The 20,225-nt window shown below is 39.2% G+C and overlaps 2 protein-coding genes across 7 annotated transcripts in view; one reads left to right on the top strand and one right to left on the bottom strand.

Moving 5' to 3' along the window:
• The window catches only part of LOC134221613 (uncharacterized), a 63,983-nt gene extending 62,438 nt beyond the window's left edge, over window positions 1–1,545 (bottom strand). The window contains exon 1 of the mRNA XM_062700802.1: window positions 1,452–1,545. Within this exon, the coding sequence (XP_062556786.1) occupies window positions 1,452–1,545 (94 nt within the window). The remainder of the gene's footprint in view (window positions 1–1,451) is intronic.
• The window catches only part of LOC134219124 (bicaudal D-related protein homolog), a 144,815-nt gene that overhangs the window by 26,375 nt on the left and 98,215 nt on the right, over window positions 1–20,225 (top strand). For 2 of the 6 annotated variants that reach the window (XM_062697817.1, XM_062697819.1), the window contains exon 2: window positions 19,311–19,684. In XM_062697817.1, the coding sequence (XP_062553801.1) occupies window positions 19,454–19,684 (231 nt within the window). In that variant the 5' untranslated portion in view covers window positions 19,311–19,453. Of the gene's footprint in view, window positions 1–18,995; window positions 19,685–20,225 lie in introns of all 6 variants that reach the window. The other 4 variants (XM_062697815.1, XM_062697816.1, XM_062697818.1 and 1 more) reach the window with 3 other exon arrangements.

Here is a 20,225-nt window from a genome sequence, read left to right as displayed (position 1 = left end):
AGAGAGAAGAGAAAAATGAAGTGTGAGAAGTGAGACGTCTCTCTTCTCATTCCTAATTTCTCACTTTTCAAATGAACTATTCGGCTAAATGACCCATTCGGCTAAATGACCTATTCGACCAAATGACCCTTTCGGCCAAACGATCCTTTCGGTCAAATGACCGTTTCGGCTGATTGATCCTTTCATCCAAATGACCCTTTCGGCTAAATGACCCTTTAGGCCTAATGACCCGTTCGGCCAAACAACCCTTTCGGCCAAACGACCCTTCCCCTTTGAAAAGCTTTCAGGATTGAGGTTTAAAAATTCATGAAATCTAATCGCGTAATAAGCGATCCCATTGAAAGACTTTTGGTCAAATGGTCCTTCCGCATACGGGTTGCTTTCTGGATCTTGAAGACTGGTGAAGTTAACTCGGTTCCTATTGAGTAGTAGCTATTGATGACTTCCGTGTACTTTTTTCAAAGTAGGCCTTCTTCATCCATTCGATTGTTAATGGTATGGTGTTCAAATGTAAGATGCCACTGACTATTATTGCAAAAAAGATTCAAAAAATTTACTTGGTTTCTTGAGTAGCTCTCGTAGAACTCGATCACGAAATTTTGATTAAATTACTAGCCTTAACCATAGTTAAGGCAAGCGGAAACAATTGATCAACTGTTGCGACGCTGGTAACACTATTTGAGTTGTGGATCGTTGATTTTGGACTAATTTGACGGCTATTCTATCTGAACAAACCGTTTGACCTGCTTCAGTACTGCCCCCTTTATTGTGATACAGTCATGAACTATCTTGAATGCGACTGGTAGAGCTTCCACGAATTACTTGAAGATGCCACTCATTCTTGATTTGGCTGCAGTTGGTCTCAGCCTGTGTAAGACTTCTCCACGCACAGAATATCGGTTTCATTTTTCCAACTGGTAGCCAATTTTGTAATTTGACGCATCCTATTTGTTCAGCTGGTACCGTAGCATAGTGGAAGACCACCCGTCTAGCATACTGGGAGGTGTGGGTTCGATTCTCACTGGTAGGCAGTGGATATTTTTTGTTGCATATTTCATAAATATTATTCTTTTCAACAACATGTTTTTAGTCGTCAGTGTCGTTGCCCACAAATTAAAAGAGAGACAAAAGTTGACAGCCTAAAATCGTTAACTTATTTTGGGCAAAAATACTATTTGTCATTCTCTATAAGAAAAGGGGCGCTCAATAAAGGTTTCAATTCAATGCTGATTCATACATTTAGAAAAATGTCTGACTTCTTTAAAATTATCCCAAGGTAATTCCAGTATGCACATTTCACAACCCCAATTGGCGGCATAACGTGTGCATAACTGAACCAATCGAGACATACTTGCCCAATTAAATAATCAAGTACTCTCCCATCTTTTCAAAATAATATTTGTTTTGGATTGGCTTGGCAGTCTCATTATCAACTCGGTAAAGAAGGTTACCTACTTCGAATTGCGAAGAACTCCATATGAACAAAGCGAAGCAATCAACGACGCTTGACATTCCGTTCACTTGCTGCAGAGCCGTAGGTGCCATGTCTTATAAACACTCTAGTCTGGCTCTTGCCACAAGTTGGTGGTGAGTCAAATCCGCAAACAATCCTAAACATTTGCGGCTTTTGACGGTTACCGAAATTCAGAGAAATTGGAGGTTAATCCTCTTTGTGTTCGAAAATTACTCCACTGCTGCGTGGAACAATCGAAAATGAAATAAACGAAAAAAATAAACACAAAATAACACCAATCAAACGCTCAAGGTTCATCGATTTAATTAGTTCGGTATACGGCTTTGAGTTCGATCGGAATGCTTTGGAAAGCAATATCCACCTGAAAAACGATGCCGTGCCTAATAAGTAAGCACATTGGCTACAAAGTTTGGTCGAGCATGGCGAACAAAATATTGGCATGTGCGTGGACATCGCAGCAACCCTTATATACAGTGAAGCGGCTCTCAGCTTCCTGGCCTACTACCGTGGTTGACGCATGGAATGGCCGAGTTTACGTCGCCGTCGTTAGAGAACTTGATATTTTTGACGAATTACAATTTCCTATGTGCCTCTCAATCATCTTCCCCTCGGAGAACGTCTCCCATGACGAAAGCTTGATCACACTGAAAACGGAAATGGCTCCCTCGAGCAGCGTCGGTGACTCGCACTCGATGATCGCCGGGTGATGGTTGAATGTTATGCATTTGATTGTTTGGCGCCTCCCAGTGGAAATTGTATCCAATCTTTCCTGGAGATGTTGTTTGTAAAATTACCTTATGAACAAAATCAAAATTTCACCTTTGTTGCCGTCATCGTAGTTTAGTGCACTTGTTAATGAGGGTAAATGATATGATATTTAGGCTTTCGAGGAAATTGTAAGAGTTTTCGAACTATTTCGACAATACCTTTTAAAATGTATCAAAGTTAGGTACTCCATTTTTCGATACATGAAATTTAATGCAGAGCAATAAGCTGAAGGAAACCATTAAACATATCACACATCCTCAATTCCACTGAGTAGCATTGCCGAGCTCTATTTATTGTTATTGCAATAATTGTTATACTGAAAAACACTCGTTCGCTCACCTCGGTTCTTGTTATCGTTTGGATAATATTGTCCGTTTTTTCCCCCCTGAGCTTCTGAGATGCACCAGCCGGCGCAGCAGCAGCAGCGTGGCAACATAAAGATCACTCTCACCTTCGAGCATCGTGTCGTGTTCACCGTGCGCATCATCGCGGTGTGAATCTGCCTGCCCCTGGCCGCAGCCCCAAAGTATTGTCTTGCCGGAACCAACGCAAATAATTATTCGCATTTTAAATGGGCCCCCGGTAACTTTCGCTGAAACTGTTTTGTTATAGCAGTCGGTGCAATTTCCCTCCATCATCTTTGTCGACGTACAGTAGGCTATGGATTCACGGCACATGGACGCTATAACAAAGCAACCGGGCGAGATTACGTCGTCTGATGGTGGCGATGATGACGATGCAGTAAGGGGGGTAAATAGTTATGGTGGAATAAATTTTAGCAAAACTTATGATTCCACTTAGTTTTCAAATAATTTTCATTCCTCCGGAACAGAAACGAAAATTTGAAACTGAGTTTGATTTAAAGACGGAAACATAGTTTCACGCTTCGCTCGTCAGGATTTCTGTCAAGCTTTTAAAATGGGTCCGTTGTTTTTAAATCCCAATTACAAAACCGGAAATTCGCAGGGCTTAAAAGGTTCATTTGTAAAACATTTTGCCAACTCTAGGCATTTCCAATTGTCTCAGTCGGCAACATTATAGGTATATTAGCAAGTGTAAATGTGAAGACGTGGAAGTGAGGACGTGACTCATCAAGTCGAACGTTCGCCCGCACCTGCCGTGTCGACGTTGTTGTCGCTGATAATGATAACAATAAATTTCGTTTTAGTCCCCAGTTTTATTTATCTTATCATCTCAGATAAGAAGGAGAAACGTATCCGCCGATGGACGTGTAAGCATGGCTATTCTGATTGTGTTGCTTTGAGTTGGCACTTTGGTCCGCCGTTTGAGATAATGGCGACAACTTGGTGAAAGAATTTTCGTTGCATTTGGCCATTTAGTCCGCTTTTAATGTTGACTGATTGATCATTGATACCATACCAATTTAATGTTATGGAACAGTAATTGAAGAGAGAAGCACTGCCAGGTTTTTACTTTCTGATTCATATTCCACGCAAATCAAATTGGTTTCCATTTTTTGCAATGATATGGAAATGCTAACATGTATTATCTTTCAAACCTTACATTTTCATTGATAGAATTAAAGGCAATAGTGTAGATTTGATAGTACCGTATGGATATGGCAGACATTGAGATTTTTTTTACAGTCATCGCGTTTGTGTTTTTCTATCCATTGCTTACAGTAATGAAATTTAATTCGATGAATTCAACAAAGAAGCACACCTAGAAATAATGGAATGATGCAAATCCAATCATTTGCAAAATTCTTGAGCCATGATTAAGGGTTGACTGGCGCTTGATTTAAATCGTGGATGAGATTAGAAAATGTAAGTTTTTCCCAAGACTACGCCGAATGGAGCTTCCTTCTCCTTTGGACTCGATCTTGGGCCAATCGCTTCTAGTCGCCTTGAACATTGAGCGCCCTCAGGTCCTCTTCAACTGCAAAAATCCATCGTGTACGCGGCCTTCCACGAAGCCTGCGCCCTCTTCCGGGTTCTCTACTAAATATTATCTTCACTTGACGTTCTTCCGGCATACGAATAACGTGACCAGCCCACCGTAGTCTGCCGTGTTGTATAAGCTTAATAATATCCAGCCCTTTATACACCTGGTACAATTCGTGATTCATGCGACGCCGCCAGATACCGTTCTCCTGTTTACCGCCGAGTATTGTCCGCAGCACCTTACGCTCAAACACTCCGAAAGCTCTCCGATCAGCCTCCTTTAACGTCCATGTCTCATGGCCGTATAAAGCCATCGGAAGAATCAGAGTAGTATACAGCGCGAGTTTTGTTTTCGTTTGCAGACTACGGGACTTAAGCTGGTTACGAAGTCCGTAATAAGCCCTATTTGCAGCTGCAATACGCCTTTTCACCTCGCGGGTAACATCATTATTGCACGTCACTAATGTTCAAAGATACACAAATTCTTCTACCACTTCAAATTTTTCACCATCCAGCACCAATTCGCTACCACCACCACTAATGAACCCACGTTGATTGCCAGCGACCATGTACTTCGTTTTGCTGGTATTGATCGTGAATCCAATCCTTGCTGTCTCCCTCTTAAAAGGCACAAAAGCCTCTTCCACGGCACGGCGATCAATTCCGATAATATCGATATCGTCCGCAAATCCCAGGAGCATATGCGATCTTGTGATAATGGTACCGCTTCTTTGCACACCAGCTCTCCTAATCGCTCCCTCGAGCGCTATATTGAACTGTAGATTCGAGAGTGCATCACCTTGCTTTAATCCATTCAAGATAACAAATGACGTCGATATTTCATCCGCAACCCTTACACTTGATTTCGATCCGTCCAACGTTATACGAATCAGCCGTATCAATTTCGCCGGAAAACCATGTTCAAGCATAATTTGCCATAATTCATTCCGTTTCACTGAATCGTACGCCGCCTTGAAATCAATAAACAGATTATGTGTCTGCAAGTTGTACTCCCGGAATTTATCAAGGATTTGTCTCAGGGTAAACATTTGATCATCCGTCGTTGATCGGCCCTCACGAAAACCTGCTTGGTATTCGCCGATGAAGGACTCTTCAAGCGGTCTCAATCTGTTGAACAGAATACGGGACATAATTTTGTACGCCGAATTAAGGAGGGTTATTCCTCGGTAATTGGCACACTCCAGTCTGTGCCCTTTCTTAAAGAGAGGGCAAATGAGGCCGTCCAACCAGCTAGCAGGCATTTCCTCGTCTACCCATATTTTCGACATAATATGGTGCAGAACTTTATATAGCTGCTCACTGCCATGTTTGAGAAGTTCAGCCGGGAGCTGGTTCTTCCCCGCAGCCTTATTGTTTTTCAGCTCTTTAACAGCTTTTTTAACCTCATCTAGTGTAGGCGACTCCACTTCCACAGCTTGTCCATCGTCGCTAATATTTATTCTGTTCACCGATGCACTGTCACTTCCTCTATTCTACAAAGTCTCGAAGTGTTGCTTCCACCTGGCAGCCACTTCGGATTTATCTGTCAGCAAATTCCCTTGTTGGTCGTTGCACATGACGGGAGATGTCGCTGTCTTTCTCCGCACGCCAGTGACATACTCATAAAACCTTCGCATATCGTTCTGCTCCATTTTTTCCTGCACCTCACTAATAACTTGTTCTTCGTACTCTTTTTTCTTCCTGCGGTGGTTTCGTTTTTCGGCTGCTCTTGCTTCCTTGTACCGATCTCTATTCGATCGGTTACCCGACACCAACATTCGGCTTCTATTAACGTTCTTCTCGCCTGTCACTCTCTGACACTCCACATCGAACCAACCCGTCCTGGGTCGCCTCTGTGCAGTGCCTACCACTTCTCGTGCTGTTGTGCTTACCGCTCCATGGATCGACTCCCATAGATCGTTGATGTTGTCGCTAACGTTGATTGCACTTATCCGTTCGTCGAGCTTCTGGCGGTACTCAGCCGATACTCCTTCCGCCGACAATCGCTGGATATTGTAACGCATCGTTCGCTGTGATCTTTCGTTCGATACAGTTGACAACCGTGATCGAATTTTACTGACAACGAGGTAGTGATCAGAGTCAATGTTCGGACCTCTGAATGTCCGCACATCGATAACATCCGAGAACATGGTCTATCTGGTTGCAAGTTTCATATATAGAATATAAAAATAAATGCAATATAAAAATCATACAAAATCTTTTGCTATACCGTTAACTGGAAACCAAGAGAAAGATCGTGTTGAACTCGTTGTGGGTTAATAATTCTTTTGTCGCCGTTATGAAAATCGAATTTCTGTTGGGAAATCGTAATCATTTTCATATTGTAGCGTTTGGTGGCGCAATGAGAGCGCCAGTCAATAAATGGCCGATAATAGATAGTAATGGCAGAAGAGTCCTTGCATGGGGTAGGGAAAGGATGGGTTGAAATGAGGTTCGGATTAGGAATCGACTTGACATTAATGCATAATCAGAATATCCATTTCTTCGAATTTTCTGTTCAGTATACTACGAATTTACACTTCGAAACATCCGCGAAAATTTTGAGGAGCTCTTTTCGGTATTTGACCGGATTTTTTTTTATTTCTTTGGATTTCTACGGAAAATTCTTTGTATTGTCCATAACAAATTATTCAGCAATTCGACAGGAAACAAATTAAGAAAGGGGAAGCATCGTTTGGCCGAAAACCATTCGGCGGGAAGTCATTTGGCCGAATAACACGTTATGGCGAAAGTCATCTAGCCGAAATGGACGTTTTGGCGGAACAGTTATTATATACAAAAATGGGATGGCTGAAAATTTCATTTTGCCAAAGCGTCTGACCTGCCGTTTGGCTGAAATGGCCAAGGTTTCATTCGGGGTAATACGGCTGAAATGTCATTTTCTCAACGGTCAAAAATTCCGATGGTTTATCTATGTGAAATTTTTGGACAAAGGACTATTTCGGTAAACGGCATTTTCGGTCAAACTACCTGTTTGGCCAAATGACTTTTCGACCAATTCGGCTGAACGACATTTTCGGCCGTATGACGATTTCGACTAAACGATATTTTCGACCAAATGGAATATGCGGGCAAACACCATTCGGATTTGTGTCGGCCCTTCGCCTTCGTTTAGGCAAAAGTCTTTCGGCGAAGCTCCATTTGATTGCATGCCACTTGGCCGAATAGCACTGAATGTTATCTAGCCGAATTCTGTTTGGAAGAATTGTACCTTTTCCGAAACGATTATTAGGTGGAAAATGGTGTGGTCGAGCTTAGCAGCACAGATCTGGCTGATTTGGTTGCAGCAACTGCTATGTGACTCGATTTGGTCGTATATAAGTCACAGTAACTCTTGTGATAAGTGTGCTGCTCGGGGAAATTGTCATTTGGCCGAAAGCGACATACAGCCAAAAGGGACATTCAGCCGAACTTAAAATTTGGCAGAAAAAGTTGTTTGTCATAACAGGTCATTTGGCTGACAGCATGGCCGTGGCCAAAATGGTGATATGGACGAAAATGTCGTTTGACCGAATAGATTGTTTGGCCGAAAATACCATTTGGTAGAAATGATCTTTTGGCAGAAAAAGCTATATGGCCCGAAAGTGTCCTTTCTGCCAAACAGTAAATTCATTTTTGGTCAAATGACCTATTCAGCCAGACGACACTTTCGGCGAAATTTTTATTCCGCTTAAAAGATCCTTTCTGCCAAACAACCATTTCGACCAAATGTTTTTTTTTTCAGCCAAAGGAATTGTTCGGCCGAACGGCATTTTCGGCCGTATGTAGGGATAAAGGTTCGGTTGTGGGCACCGTTTTGAATTTTTCCATAACTTTGGTTCTAGTTGGTATTATGTCTACATTTTTATTCCAATGGAAAGCTAGACGTACAACCTTACTGCTAGAGAAGAGATTGGTTTGATTTCATCGATTTGAAAAATTTTGTTGTTAACTTCGCAAAATAGGAATTTTTGGACATTTCAGTTTTGTGGTTCGGTTAACATTTAAAAATGTAAAAGCTTATTGCGTACCGTCGTGCGGGGCTTCTTTTGATTCCGGGGGCTACTTTGGATTTTTGATTTTTTGAAAAAAATAAACGGAAAAAATACCAAATTTGAAACAGAAAGTTGCCATCCAACTATCAACAAGACACCCGATTGGTAATAATGACAATTTTATAGTAATTTTCGTTATAATTCTTGTTTTAAAATGTCCAAAGTAGCCCCTGATTTTTCAAAAGAAGCCCCGCACGACGGTATTCAGTGTTTTTAAATCTTTTATTTGTGCAGAATGAAACTCAAATAATTGTGTTTGTTCTTCATAGTCAGAAGGTATGCGTTCGTTAAATCACTTTGTTCGCCTAACTCATTGTTTCGTCAATGTTTTTAAGCTGTTTCTATACTATCGAACTCGATGTAAGAGATGTCATATAAAAGTGAAAACTTTATTAGTTTATTTTATTATCAATACTTTGCGAAAAAACTACTTGTTAGAACAGTTTAAAGTTATAAGCATCTTTTATAACTTTAAACTGTTCTAACAGGTAATTTCGCTTCTAAATTATGGTTCTAAACTGTAGTTTAAATGAGGTATAAATCAGCTGTAGGATTTACTTTTCGGTGGCAAAGTGAAGCTTCATTACGACTATTCCCTATCCATTAGTAGAAAAATGAAAATTTATCAATGACGAAGCCGTTATAAAATTGATGGTATACCTACAATCATTATAATGTGTGGTATTTTTATTATGGCTCTTCGAAGTGAGACAAAACCACGTTCCTAGTTTCGAAAAAAAAATCAATAAAATACTGAAAGTAACGTTGAGAACGCAATATCAATAATATCTCAAAGCCTATGAACATAAGAATCTTAAATAAGCAATTCAGGTGTTTTGAAAATTTTGAGCTTAATTATAAGAATACCCATTTTTTTCCTATTTCAAATATAAAAACTGAACTATAATCGCTACCAAAAAGCAGTATGCCGATGATAAAACAAAATCATTCTCCAAATTGAAAACAATCAGAGCGTCAAATATATGCAACGGTGCGCATTTAGTTACCGCCTTTGCCAAGCATCCCGCCAGACCCCGACTACAACAGCTTGGCACGCGTTTTGCGCTTGTACGCAATCGTTTACATTAGCGCCTCAACCATTTATCAAACAACGCAAACTTTCGCCCACTCTGCGATTCGCTTTCCGACTGACTATAATCAACCAAACTTCGACGCACCACCACAAAACAGTGCGATTTGGTGTTTACCTCATCTGTGCTCCTAAAGGCAAAAATCACCACCCTTACGGTTAATCAAAGCGCTTCAATGTAGTTACTACCGACGATTGATCTTTTACTTTGTATTGCCAGCGCTGCACAGTGACTAGCAGTTGAGAAAAACTTTGTAAATGTTATAGAATTTCTGTTGATCCTAGACCAAGTATCAATGAAGGTTTCGCATTCATATAAATATTTTAGTTGTTCACCAAGGACCAAATTCAGTACACTATAATTTGATTAACTTCTACACATTTCCAAACATCATCTGGGTTTTCTTGATACTTGTATTGACGAAACACGTTTTTGTACTAGAAAACATCAGAAAACGATAATCAACACATATTGTGTTTCTTTCATTTTCTTACTCTTCATATAAACAATAAATAATTTGTATGGGAAAATCCTACAAGCGGGAGGGGGGTCCGAAAAATCCAGAAAAATTCTTACGTTGTTATTGAACGACCCCTAACCTATCACAATACCAATCATTCAAATAATTGTCACTTAATTTTCACTATGAAAAGTCATGTAGACCTTAAAAATTTAAACTTTTATTGACCTTACTGGTATCATATAGACATTACTGATATATCATATTGCATTAAAAAGAAATGTTTATAAGTGAAAGCCATACTAATATACCCATACCATACAATATCAATATACTTTTCTACTGATTTTTACTTCAATAGAATGTCTAAAAAATATATGTGTGGGGTACTCAGACCAAGATGTATGTTTGTCATCAATCACTAATGAAGTAAGATGGTGAAGTGTCATGAAACCAATTTTTAATCATGTTTTGGGAATGGAATAATATTCATTCTCCAATTTTTGACCCGTCCGATAAATAGTGGACGGGATTAGGAGAGATGCGGTCAATATGCGCCCCCTAAGCTAATCTCTTAATTAAATGGTGATTTCATCCGAAATAATGTAATTTCGAAGTGTTCATCAATAATCTAGCATATCAGTCATTATATGGTCCAACCATTTTCAAGAAAAACCAACAATATTATATGAAAACGATTTTATTCCAAAATACTGCATTTTCATTTAAAATGGACGACGCTGGGCAATATGCGCCACCCAAAAATGATAATCAAAATATTCCAATATTTTTCACTGAAATAGTCACACTATTTTGCAAAAGATAAGTGTCAGTCTTATACTTTAGGGTAGTCAATATTTTAGATTATTAAAATAGAGGAGAAAATATTTTTTATATGTGAAGAGAAAGCATTGTTGACGTAAACTCCGAAATTGCATCGGAAAGAGTCAAAAAAACATTTTATTTTTAAAAATTTAAACACAGAGTTTTCGACAAAGTTTTTTTGCGTAACGGCTTACAAATGTTTTTTGGCTTTAGCTGCTCACGATTTTGAGACATAATTTGGGGTAATAACCAAGAAAACGTGGTGGCGCATTTTACCCAACCGGCGCATTTCATACGTATCTCCCCTACACATGGTCGATGGATTCGGGTCAGGTTCGGGTTTGGAAAATTAGTGCAATGTCGGGTTCGGGTCGGGTACGGGTTTGTGAGATGAAAAAATGTCGGGTCCGGGTCGGTTACGGGTTTGAGAAATAAAATACCGAGTATTTATTTATTCGTGTCTGGTCATTTTGAGGCTATTCCGTTATGAGGACCTACTTCGACTTGCGGTTCTCAACCTGGGGTACATGTACCCCTGAGGGTACCTTCGCTGGCCCCAGGGGGTACCTCGGACAAAAATCCGTAATGGTGGACGTATTACAATTCCAATCAAAACTCATTTATAAAGTTTTGATACTTATGTATTTTTTCATTTCATAACTTTGTCTTAAACTGCGGGACAAAAGATCAAAAGGACAAAACTTCGAATTAACAATTTAAAAAGAAACTCTTCAATGCAATCTACCTGATCGAAACAAAATGATATGCTTCTGAACTGAAATCTAGAGTCTAAAGGTTTGAAAGCCTCCGTTTGAAAGGCATGAAGGCTTTATTTTTTTTTCGAATAACTCGGTTGCAACGTTGCATGATGATTAGAAGCATCCTTCTACGTTTCTCGGAAGCCTTCTTCCAAGTAGCTCGGAAGCAATCACAAATAAAAATATCTCGGGTAATTATTCGAAAGGACGTATGAGTTTTTGTAAACAAAGATTCAAACGTCGATTTGTCCAATCTGATAGCACTCTCCCGCAAACCAACGCTACCAACAGGTAGCCGAAGGCTTCCCCTACCTGTCTGTGGTGATGGTTTGCGTGAGAGTGCTATCAGATTGAAAAATCGACGTTTGAATCTTTGTTAACAAAATCACATACGTCCTTTTGAATAAGTACCCGAAATATGTTGTGGTATTTAATGTATTTCCATTTTACCCATCTGCATGCTGGAACTACTATTCCCCTTGATCACAGTTGAAACCGCTTGCATTTTAGTTAAAAATTGACCGAGAACGAGCTGTTTTAAGTTGTCAAGATTCGTCCCGGCAGTTTGAGGGTAAAACTACAAAACAAATTAGGCTTCCGACACCTCAATTTTCTCAGAATCTCATGAGTAATCTAGAAAACGCCTTAGTTTTTTGGTAGGGTAAAACTGGCAGTGTAGTGGCCAGGTTCCGGAAACCCGGCATTTCCGGTAAAAAATTTCCAACCTAAAAGTACAAAACCTATTAGGTTTCCGACGCCTCAAACTTCTCAGAATGTCATGAGTAATTTAGAAAATGCCTTAGTTTCTTGATAGGGTAAAACTGGCCATGCGATGGCCACGGAGCAGTTTCCGGAAACCCGGAATTTCTAGTTCAAAAGGCCAGCATAGGTCGGAATATATCGGTCTTCCGACATTGCAATCCTCTCAGAATCTCATTAGTAATCCAGATAACGCCATAGTTTTTTAGTAGGGTAAAACTGGGCATGTGATGATCACGGAACATTTTCCGGGAGCCCCGAATTCACGGTACAAAATGCCAATATAGAACTATAAAACAGATCCAAACCCTTATCTTACCTTACACCTTACTTCTCCGGTACTAAAGACCAACGTAGAAATACAAAATATCTTCAAACATTTTTATGTTCGGATGTACCACTTTGACCAGCTATTAGATCTATCGCAGCATTCCCCGTATTCTTAATGTATAAGTGCATCTCCAGTTGCTCCAATACTATTGATAAGCAATGCAGTATCGTTTTCGATATAGTTCTTGTTATTCACCCATATTCTTGTTTACGTACGAACGCGCTTTCGAACGAAAGTTGAAGTGCATTCTCATTTACGCCAGCAAAATCCAATGGAGAAACGGTTCGAAATTTTTAACTAAAACTTAACTAAATTCTTTCTGTAATTCTTAACTAAAACAACTTATAGACCTTTGCTTGAAAAATGGATTTAGCTAGGGCTCGGTTTTGTAGATCTTACTCCGTAAGACACTACACAAAAGTGATCTTGTCAACGTTACAGGAAAAAGCCTACAAAGAACTACAAAATAAATCAGTCTGTCGACCCCTGAAAGGGCCACGGGACAGGTTCCAGAGATCCAGGATTTCCAGTGAAAAAGACCTACAAAGAACATCTTTATAAATCAGTCTTCCGACACCTTGAACTTCTGAGAATTTAACGAGTTTTCCAGAAAACGCCAAATTGCTCTTTTACTGACAATTTTATAGCCACAGAACAAGATCCAGCCACAGAACAAAACCCATTTCGAAAGCCTAACGTGGCCTTTTGTACCGGATATTTCGGGCTCCCGAAACCTATCATGAAACTATGGCGTTTTCAAAATTAGTCATGAGATTCTGAGAAGTTTAAAGTGCCGGAAGACCGCTTAATTTCGTGGTTCTATGATGGCTTTTTGTACTGCTTGTTACGGGCTTCTGGAATCTATTCCGTTGTCATCACTTGGCCAGTTTTACTCTACCAAGGAACTAAGACGTTTTCTGGTTTTCTTAAGATATTCTGAGAAGTTTGAGGTGTCGGAAGACTTATTTGTATTGTAGTTTTATGTTGGTATTTTTTACCGATGATTCCGGGTTTCCGAAACATTTTCCATGGTCATCCCATGGCCAGTTCTACCCTAACAAAAAACTATGTTTAAAACTTTGGCATTTTCTTAGTTACTCATGAGATTTTGAGAAGCTTGAGGTATCGGAAGACTGATTTGTTTTGTAGTTCAACGTTTGCCTTTTGTACCGGGAATTTCGGGTCGCCGGAACCAATACCCTACTAAGAAACTAAAACGTTTTCTAGATTACTCATGAGAATCTGAGAAATTTGAGGTGTCGGAAGCCTGATTTGTTTTGTATTGGTTTTTTTTACCGGAAATCCCGGGTTTCTGGAACCTGTTCCATGGCCATCAAATGGCCAGTTTTACCCTACCATGAAACTATGGCGTTTTGTAAGTTACTTGTGCGATTCAGAGAAGTTTGAGGTGTTGGAAGACCGATATATTCCGTGATACTATGTTGGCCTTTTATACCGGATATTTCGGGTTTCCGGAACCTGTTCGGTGATCATCCGGCGGGCAATTTATACCTATTTGGCTATTGTTGTCGACCATTCTCATTGACCATTAATTACTTATATTAAAACATTCGTTATGATGATAATTTCAAAATACTAAACATTAGCTCTAAAAATGACACTTCCAAACTCCACCTCTAAAAGGGAGAGTCATCCTGACCATTTTACCCATCTACTTTCTGGAACTACTATTCCCATTGACCACAGTTGCAACCGCTTGCATTTTAGAAGAAAATTGACCCAGAACGAGCTGTTTGAAATTGTCAAGATTCGTTCCGGCAGTTTGATGGTAAAAAGTAACCTTGAGAAAAAATATGTTACCTAATTGTCAATTCATTCATCTAATCCAAGCACCAGCATTTTTAGCGTTATTGATTCATTGAGGGCCCTCCTTAGCGGTGCGGCAAGATGCACGGCAATAGAGCAAGACAATGCTGAGGGTGGCTGGGCTCGATTCCCGGTGCCGGTCTAGACAATTTTCGGATTGGAAATTGTCTCGACTTCCCTGAGCATAAAAGTATCATCTGTTTTATGTCGGCCTTTTGTACCGGAAATTTCGGGTTTCCGGGACCTGTGACGTGGTCATCGCATGGCCAGTTTTACCCTACTGAAAAACTATGGGGTTTTCTAAGTTACTTATGAGATTCTGAGAAGTTTGAGGTGTTGGAAGCCTAATTTGTTTTGTAGTTTTATGTTGGCCATTTTTTACCGGAATTTTCTGGTTTCCGGAACCTGTTCCGTGGCCATTGCATGGCCAGTTTTACCCTACCAAGAACTAAGGCGTTTTCGAAATTACTCATGAGATTCTGAGAAGCTTGAGGTGTCGGAAGCCTAATTTGTTTTGTAGTTTTATGTTGGCCCTTTTTTCCCGGAAATTTCGGGTTTTCGGAACCTGTTCCGTGGTCATTGCATGGCCAGTTTTACCCTACCAAGAAACTAAGGCATTTTCTAAATTACTCATGAGATTCTGAGAAGTTTGAGGTATTGGAAGCCCAATTTGTTATGTAGTTTTATCTTGGCCTTTTGTACCGGAAATTCCGGGTTTCCGGAACTTGTTCCGTGGCCATTGCATGGCCACCTCTTCCCTACTGAAAAACTATGACGTTTTCCAAGTTACTTAGTAGATTCTGAGAAGTTTGAGGTGTCGGAAGCCTAATTTGTTTTGTAGTTTTATGTTGGCCATTTTTTACCGGAAATTGCGGGTTTCCGGAACCTGTTCCATGGCCATCAAATGGTCAGTTTTATCCTACCAAGAAACTATTGCGTTTTCTAAGTTACCTATGAGATTCTGAGAAGTTTGAGGTGTCGGAAGACCGATATGTTCGGTGATTCTAAGCTGGCCTTTTATACCGGATATTCCGGGTTTCCGGAACCTACTCGAAGGTCATCCGGAGGTCAATTTATGTCTGTTTGACCATTGTTGTCAACCATTCACATTTATCATTAATTACTTATACTAAAACACCTGTCACGACGTTAAAAATTTCAAAATACTAAACATTTGCTAAAAAAATGGCTTATGCCACACTTCAAAACTCCCCCCTCTAAAAGAGGGAGGGTCATCTTGAGCATGTTACCCCTCTACATGCTGGAACTACTATTCCCCTTGATCACAGTTGAAACCGCTTGCAATTTAGATAAAAATTGACCAAGAACGAGCTGTTTTAAGTTGTCAAGATTCGTCCCGGCAGTTTGAGGGTTAATTTGAGAGGAATCGAAAAATTTGTTTAAACTAAGAATGTTGTCTCTGTTGGCTATAGGAAGGGAACCCCCTCACAAAGAACAACAAATACTAGAGCTCCCTCTCTACACCACGGCAGGCTACTGACTGATACTTCTGCCAGCAGCTGCAGTTCTCTTTATTCAACAATAGGTATATACATAATACAATAATCCATAACAAACTTCCTTAATCTATACCAAAGAGCAACTACAACTAACCAGCGCCCGCTTCTTAGCCATATTCGATCTACAGCGAAGCGTCGCACACTACCTGATATTTCAACAGTCTCTTGGGTGGGGGTTATGTTCACCTCCCCCCCCCCTCCTCATGGCTGCGCCACTGCATCATACCTTAAGCTTATTTGAAAGTGAAATGACAAATTTGCAGACATAATTCTTAGTGGAAAAAAATCTTCCAACCAGATTAGTTCACCAAAAATTGATTTTCGACTAAATGTCGGTTCAACATAATTGTCATAGCGATATCCGAAACATTAATGATGTTTCGAAACCTCGATGGACTATGCTCGACTTTTATTGAGGCATACATTGCTTATCTCATCGAAAAATAGACTACCGTGCAAATTTGTCGCAGTACCAAATCAAATGCTCACACGTCCAATTGTATAGAAATTAGTGAAAGCACAATCCAAAACGTCATACTTGCACCTTTTGGGGGGCAGCCCTTACTTTGCACCGTTCAATGTGCAAAAACGATCCATAAAAAAATGAAAAACGATCCGATAAATCGAAACGATAAATCCATAAAATAGTTCGGGAGATTCCATGAAAAATAATTTTATGATCAATAAATCTTTGAAAAATGATCCATAAAAGCTATATTTTGAACCATAAAATTTCAAATTTGCGCAATTTTTATCCTGATGATGATCCATAATTTCAGTAATATGATCCATAATTTTGGTCATATGATCCATAATTTTGTTTATATGATCCATAATGCTTGGAAAGAAGGCCAATGAAACTATATTAATTGATCCACACATTTTATAAAATCTATGGATCATTTGCCAAAATTTATGGATCATATCACCAAAACTATGGATCATTTGAACCAAGCTATGGATCAGATGGCCAGAGTTATGGATCATATGACTAAAATTATGGATCATATTACTGAAATTATGGATCATCATTACGATAAAAAAAATGCGCAAATTTGAAGTTTTATGGATCAAAATATAGTTTTTTATTGATCATTTTCCAAAGATTTATTGATCATTTGTCATACGTTCATGGTAAAATAGCAGGAATTGTATTGTTTTTCTTGACTATGTTAATGGAACATATTTTCCCATTAATTGCTAAATTTTAGTTTAGTTATGGATCGAAAAAATATTCTTTTTGGGATCTCCTGAACTATTCTATGGATTTATGGTAGCGTTTTATGGAACATTCAGAAGTTATTTATGGATCGATTTTCGTTTTTTAAGGATCCGTCTTCATTGTTTATATGCAAAAGTATGTTTTGCCCTTTTGGGGAATATATTTTGGTGGGACAATATTTTTAGCACGGTAGTCGAACACGGCGCAACATTTGCTATACCTACTAGCTTTGAAATGGCAGCAAAATAAAATTTTCATAAAGAATTAAAAAATTTCGATGAAAATATAGGAAATTGACAATAAAGAAATCAGTATATAAGTAACAAATAAGTATGAAATTTCCCTAAATAATTAAAAATTTCCAAAAATAATTAAGAATTTTCCACAAAATTAAATAAATTAGAACTTTTAACAGCAAACGTGCAACTTTAAAAGAACAAATCAAAATATGTATTCAATAAAAAAAATACAAAATTTCCATAAATAAATCATTATTAGCAAAGAACATTTACAAAATTTTACACAAAATATTTTTTTTCACAAAAAAATAAAAACATCCAAAATCAATAAAGTGGAATATAATAATAAGAAAATTTAAATAAATGCAGAAAAGCAAAATAATTGAACATTAAACAATAAAGGGGTCATCTATGGAAAAAATGCTTTATTGCCTAAAATGTTTTATTGCTTTTTTATGTTTCTTTATTGATTTTTTTTTATTTATTTTTACCAGGGTTCGTACTTTTCGTTTCGATGAAAATTTTCGAGTCGCAATTTTAAATTTTTCATTTTTTTTTTCAAGCAGTTTTCGGGTCGGATGAGCTTTGTAGTGAAAACCATCTTACTCCTATTTTTACTACTTTTACTTTTACTACCTACTTGTACTTTTTTCTAACCGTGTAGAAGATAAGTGAAAATCTTGCCTACTTGATGAATTTCTTTTTTCGTTTCATCACTTTTACAATTACAATTTTACGGTAAAAGCAATAACAGAAATTTTATGACCGCAACAGGATTCGAACATAGAACACCAACAAAAATGGCAATGGGATGCGATCACTATAGCCACACCACCACATCGATTGCATGTAGGGAAGAGGTTGTTTGTTCCATAAGGGCCACTCTTTTTGCGATTGCTGATGGCACGAAAAGGAAGAAAGGAGTGAAAAAAACGAACAAATGCATTATTTAGGGAATTTTATTGGCAATTACTCATTTATTTATTAGAGTTTTTATGTTAGTCCTTTGAAACATGCATTTGCTCTGAGTTGCTTAGCTGCTATAATTACTGTTATAATTATTATTGTTTTAAGCTCGAATTTGGCTTGAGTATCTACCACTATACTGTGCACCATGGCATTGGTTTTGGTTTATGGTAGGCCGGTGGCTGTGTTACTTACGATCGTAATTCAAACTTACTCGTGTACACCAGCGAGCCGAAAAACGCATTCCACGGCAATGCTTGAAGCGCATAAAATAAATAGTAACCCAGTGTAGGTACGATCCAATCTGCATCCATCAGCTTCGGAGCGAAGATAAAGGCTTTTTGCACACAATGTTATGTTGGTGGATGAAAATAAAATTACAAGTGCTTCAGTTATGTAGGAAAAGTAATGCGATGAGAAAACGGGAAAATGCACTCGCATCTGCAGACCATTTCAAGTAGACGAGTAACTTTTATCTCCCGCGAGAAAAATTTTGATCTTGATGTTCTTCTACTTTGTTTGGTTAATGAATAAAGAAATGCGGTAATGATGAAAGGCGGCAGGAAAATGCAATACTTATTTTGTTCATATTTGATACATCAATGGACGGCAGGTGGAGCTCCGGATTTAAAATTATTTTCCAACAGAAAAACGCAGGAAGAAAGCGTGGGACGCAAGCTCACTCACAGTAACAATAAGCCATTGAGTTATAAGTTATGCTCACATATTACATATTTGTATTTTTAGATGGTTACGATTTTAATGATTCCAAATGTGATTTGTATTTCATTTTCAGTTTCGGAATTCGCAATTATTAAATCATCAGCTTTAAGCTCGGAAGAGTAGAAATCCGCAGTAGGTGTCGTGTTGATTGAATAAAAAGATGCGATCCAGTATTTATGATCAGTGATAACGCGTAATGCGTCGTGGTGAAATGCTTGGCAAGCCGAAAAATGAGAGCGTGAAGATACACGTGGCGGATTAATTGAACCGCGAACCATCACAAACCACCCACACGAATCGGATGTCATGTGACTAACACTGTACCGTGCTCATCAAAACAGCATTATTCATTTAACCTTCGTCTCACCTCTTTGCCATAACGTCATAGTGAAACTGTGGGCTCCCAATTCGAATTTCCACGAAACCCCCTAACAACAACTAAACTGTGTGCGTGCTCGTGCGCACGGCCGTGCTCCGGCCCTGACAAAATTGGTTTCTCACTGTTGTTCCGACCCCCGTGCGCCATCCTGAATGGATAAGCACAGCAGGTCCAAACCGACGCTAGAGGACTACATCATCGACATGGAGACGCGGCCGCCCGACAGCGGTCAGATCTCCGACAAGGACGTCTGGGCCCAGCTGCACCAGAAGGAGGCCGACCTGCTGCTGGCGGCCGAACTGGGCAAGGCGCTCCTCGAGAAGAATGAGGAACTGAAGAAGCAGCAGGAAAAGCTGATCGACGACTACTCGGTGAAGCTGGAGGTGAGTGAATCTTTAATTTCTTCTTTTCAACTCGCATTGTATACAACACTGGTTCAATGACGTTTATGCAAAATATATCACAAAATAGTTAATTTGGTGTGAATCATACCACCACAGTTGTAACGAAACGCGTGGTTTAACAGATGTGAATCCTGAGAGCATTCTTTTTTTTTTTCCTCGTTTGTCGGGTGAAGATCACTGCGTCCAGATTTTAGGACTATTGTGATATACCCTTTTACTGTGAAATACGCAAGTTATCTCAGTAACATGTTTGTCACTGAGATACCTTGGTATCGACTGAACTCAAGACCATCTATTATTGATGAATAGAGATCCTGAGTTACAGTATGTGACTCCCCATTCTGGCGAGACTAGCTTTATGAAGCCAACCACGTCCTTGGGGATAAGATCCATATGTCAGCAGGCCCTGAAAGGGCTTGCTGAGAACTTTGAACCTACGTTGGGTGAGTGCACTGCAATAGCAGAGGATGTGTTCTGATGTTTCTCTCTCCTCGTCACAGAAGCGGCAATTTGAGGTTTG

This window comes from Armigeres subalbatus, chromosome 3 (assembly GCF_024139115.2).
Source record: "Armigeres subalbatus isolate Guangzhou_Male chromosome 3, GZ_Asu_2, whole genome shotgun sequence".
In the NCBI taxonomy this organism is placed as follows: domain Eukaryota; kingdom Metazoa; phylum Arthropoda; class Insecta; order Diptera; family Culicidae; genus Armigeres; species Armigeres subalbatus.
Note: the sequence above shows the minus strand (reverse complement) of the source record. Positions and strands in the feature narration are given on the sequence as shown.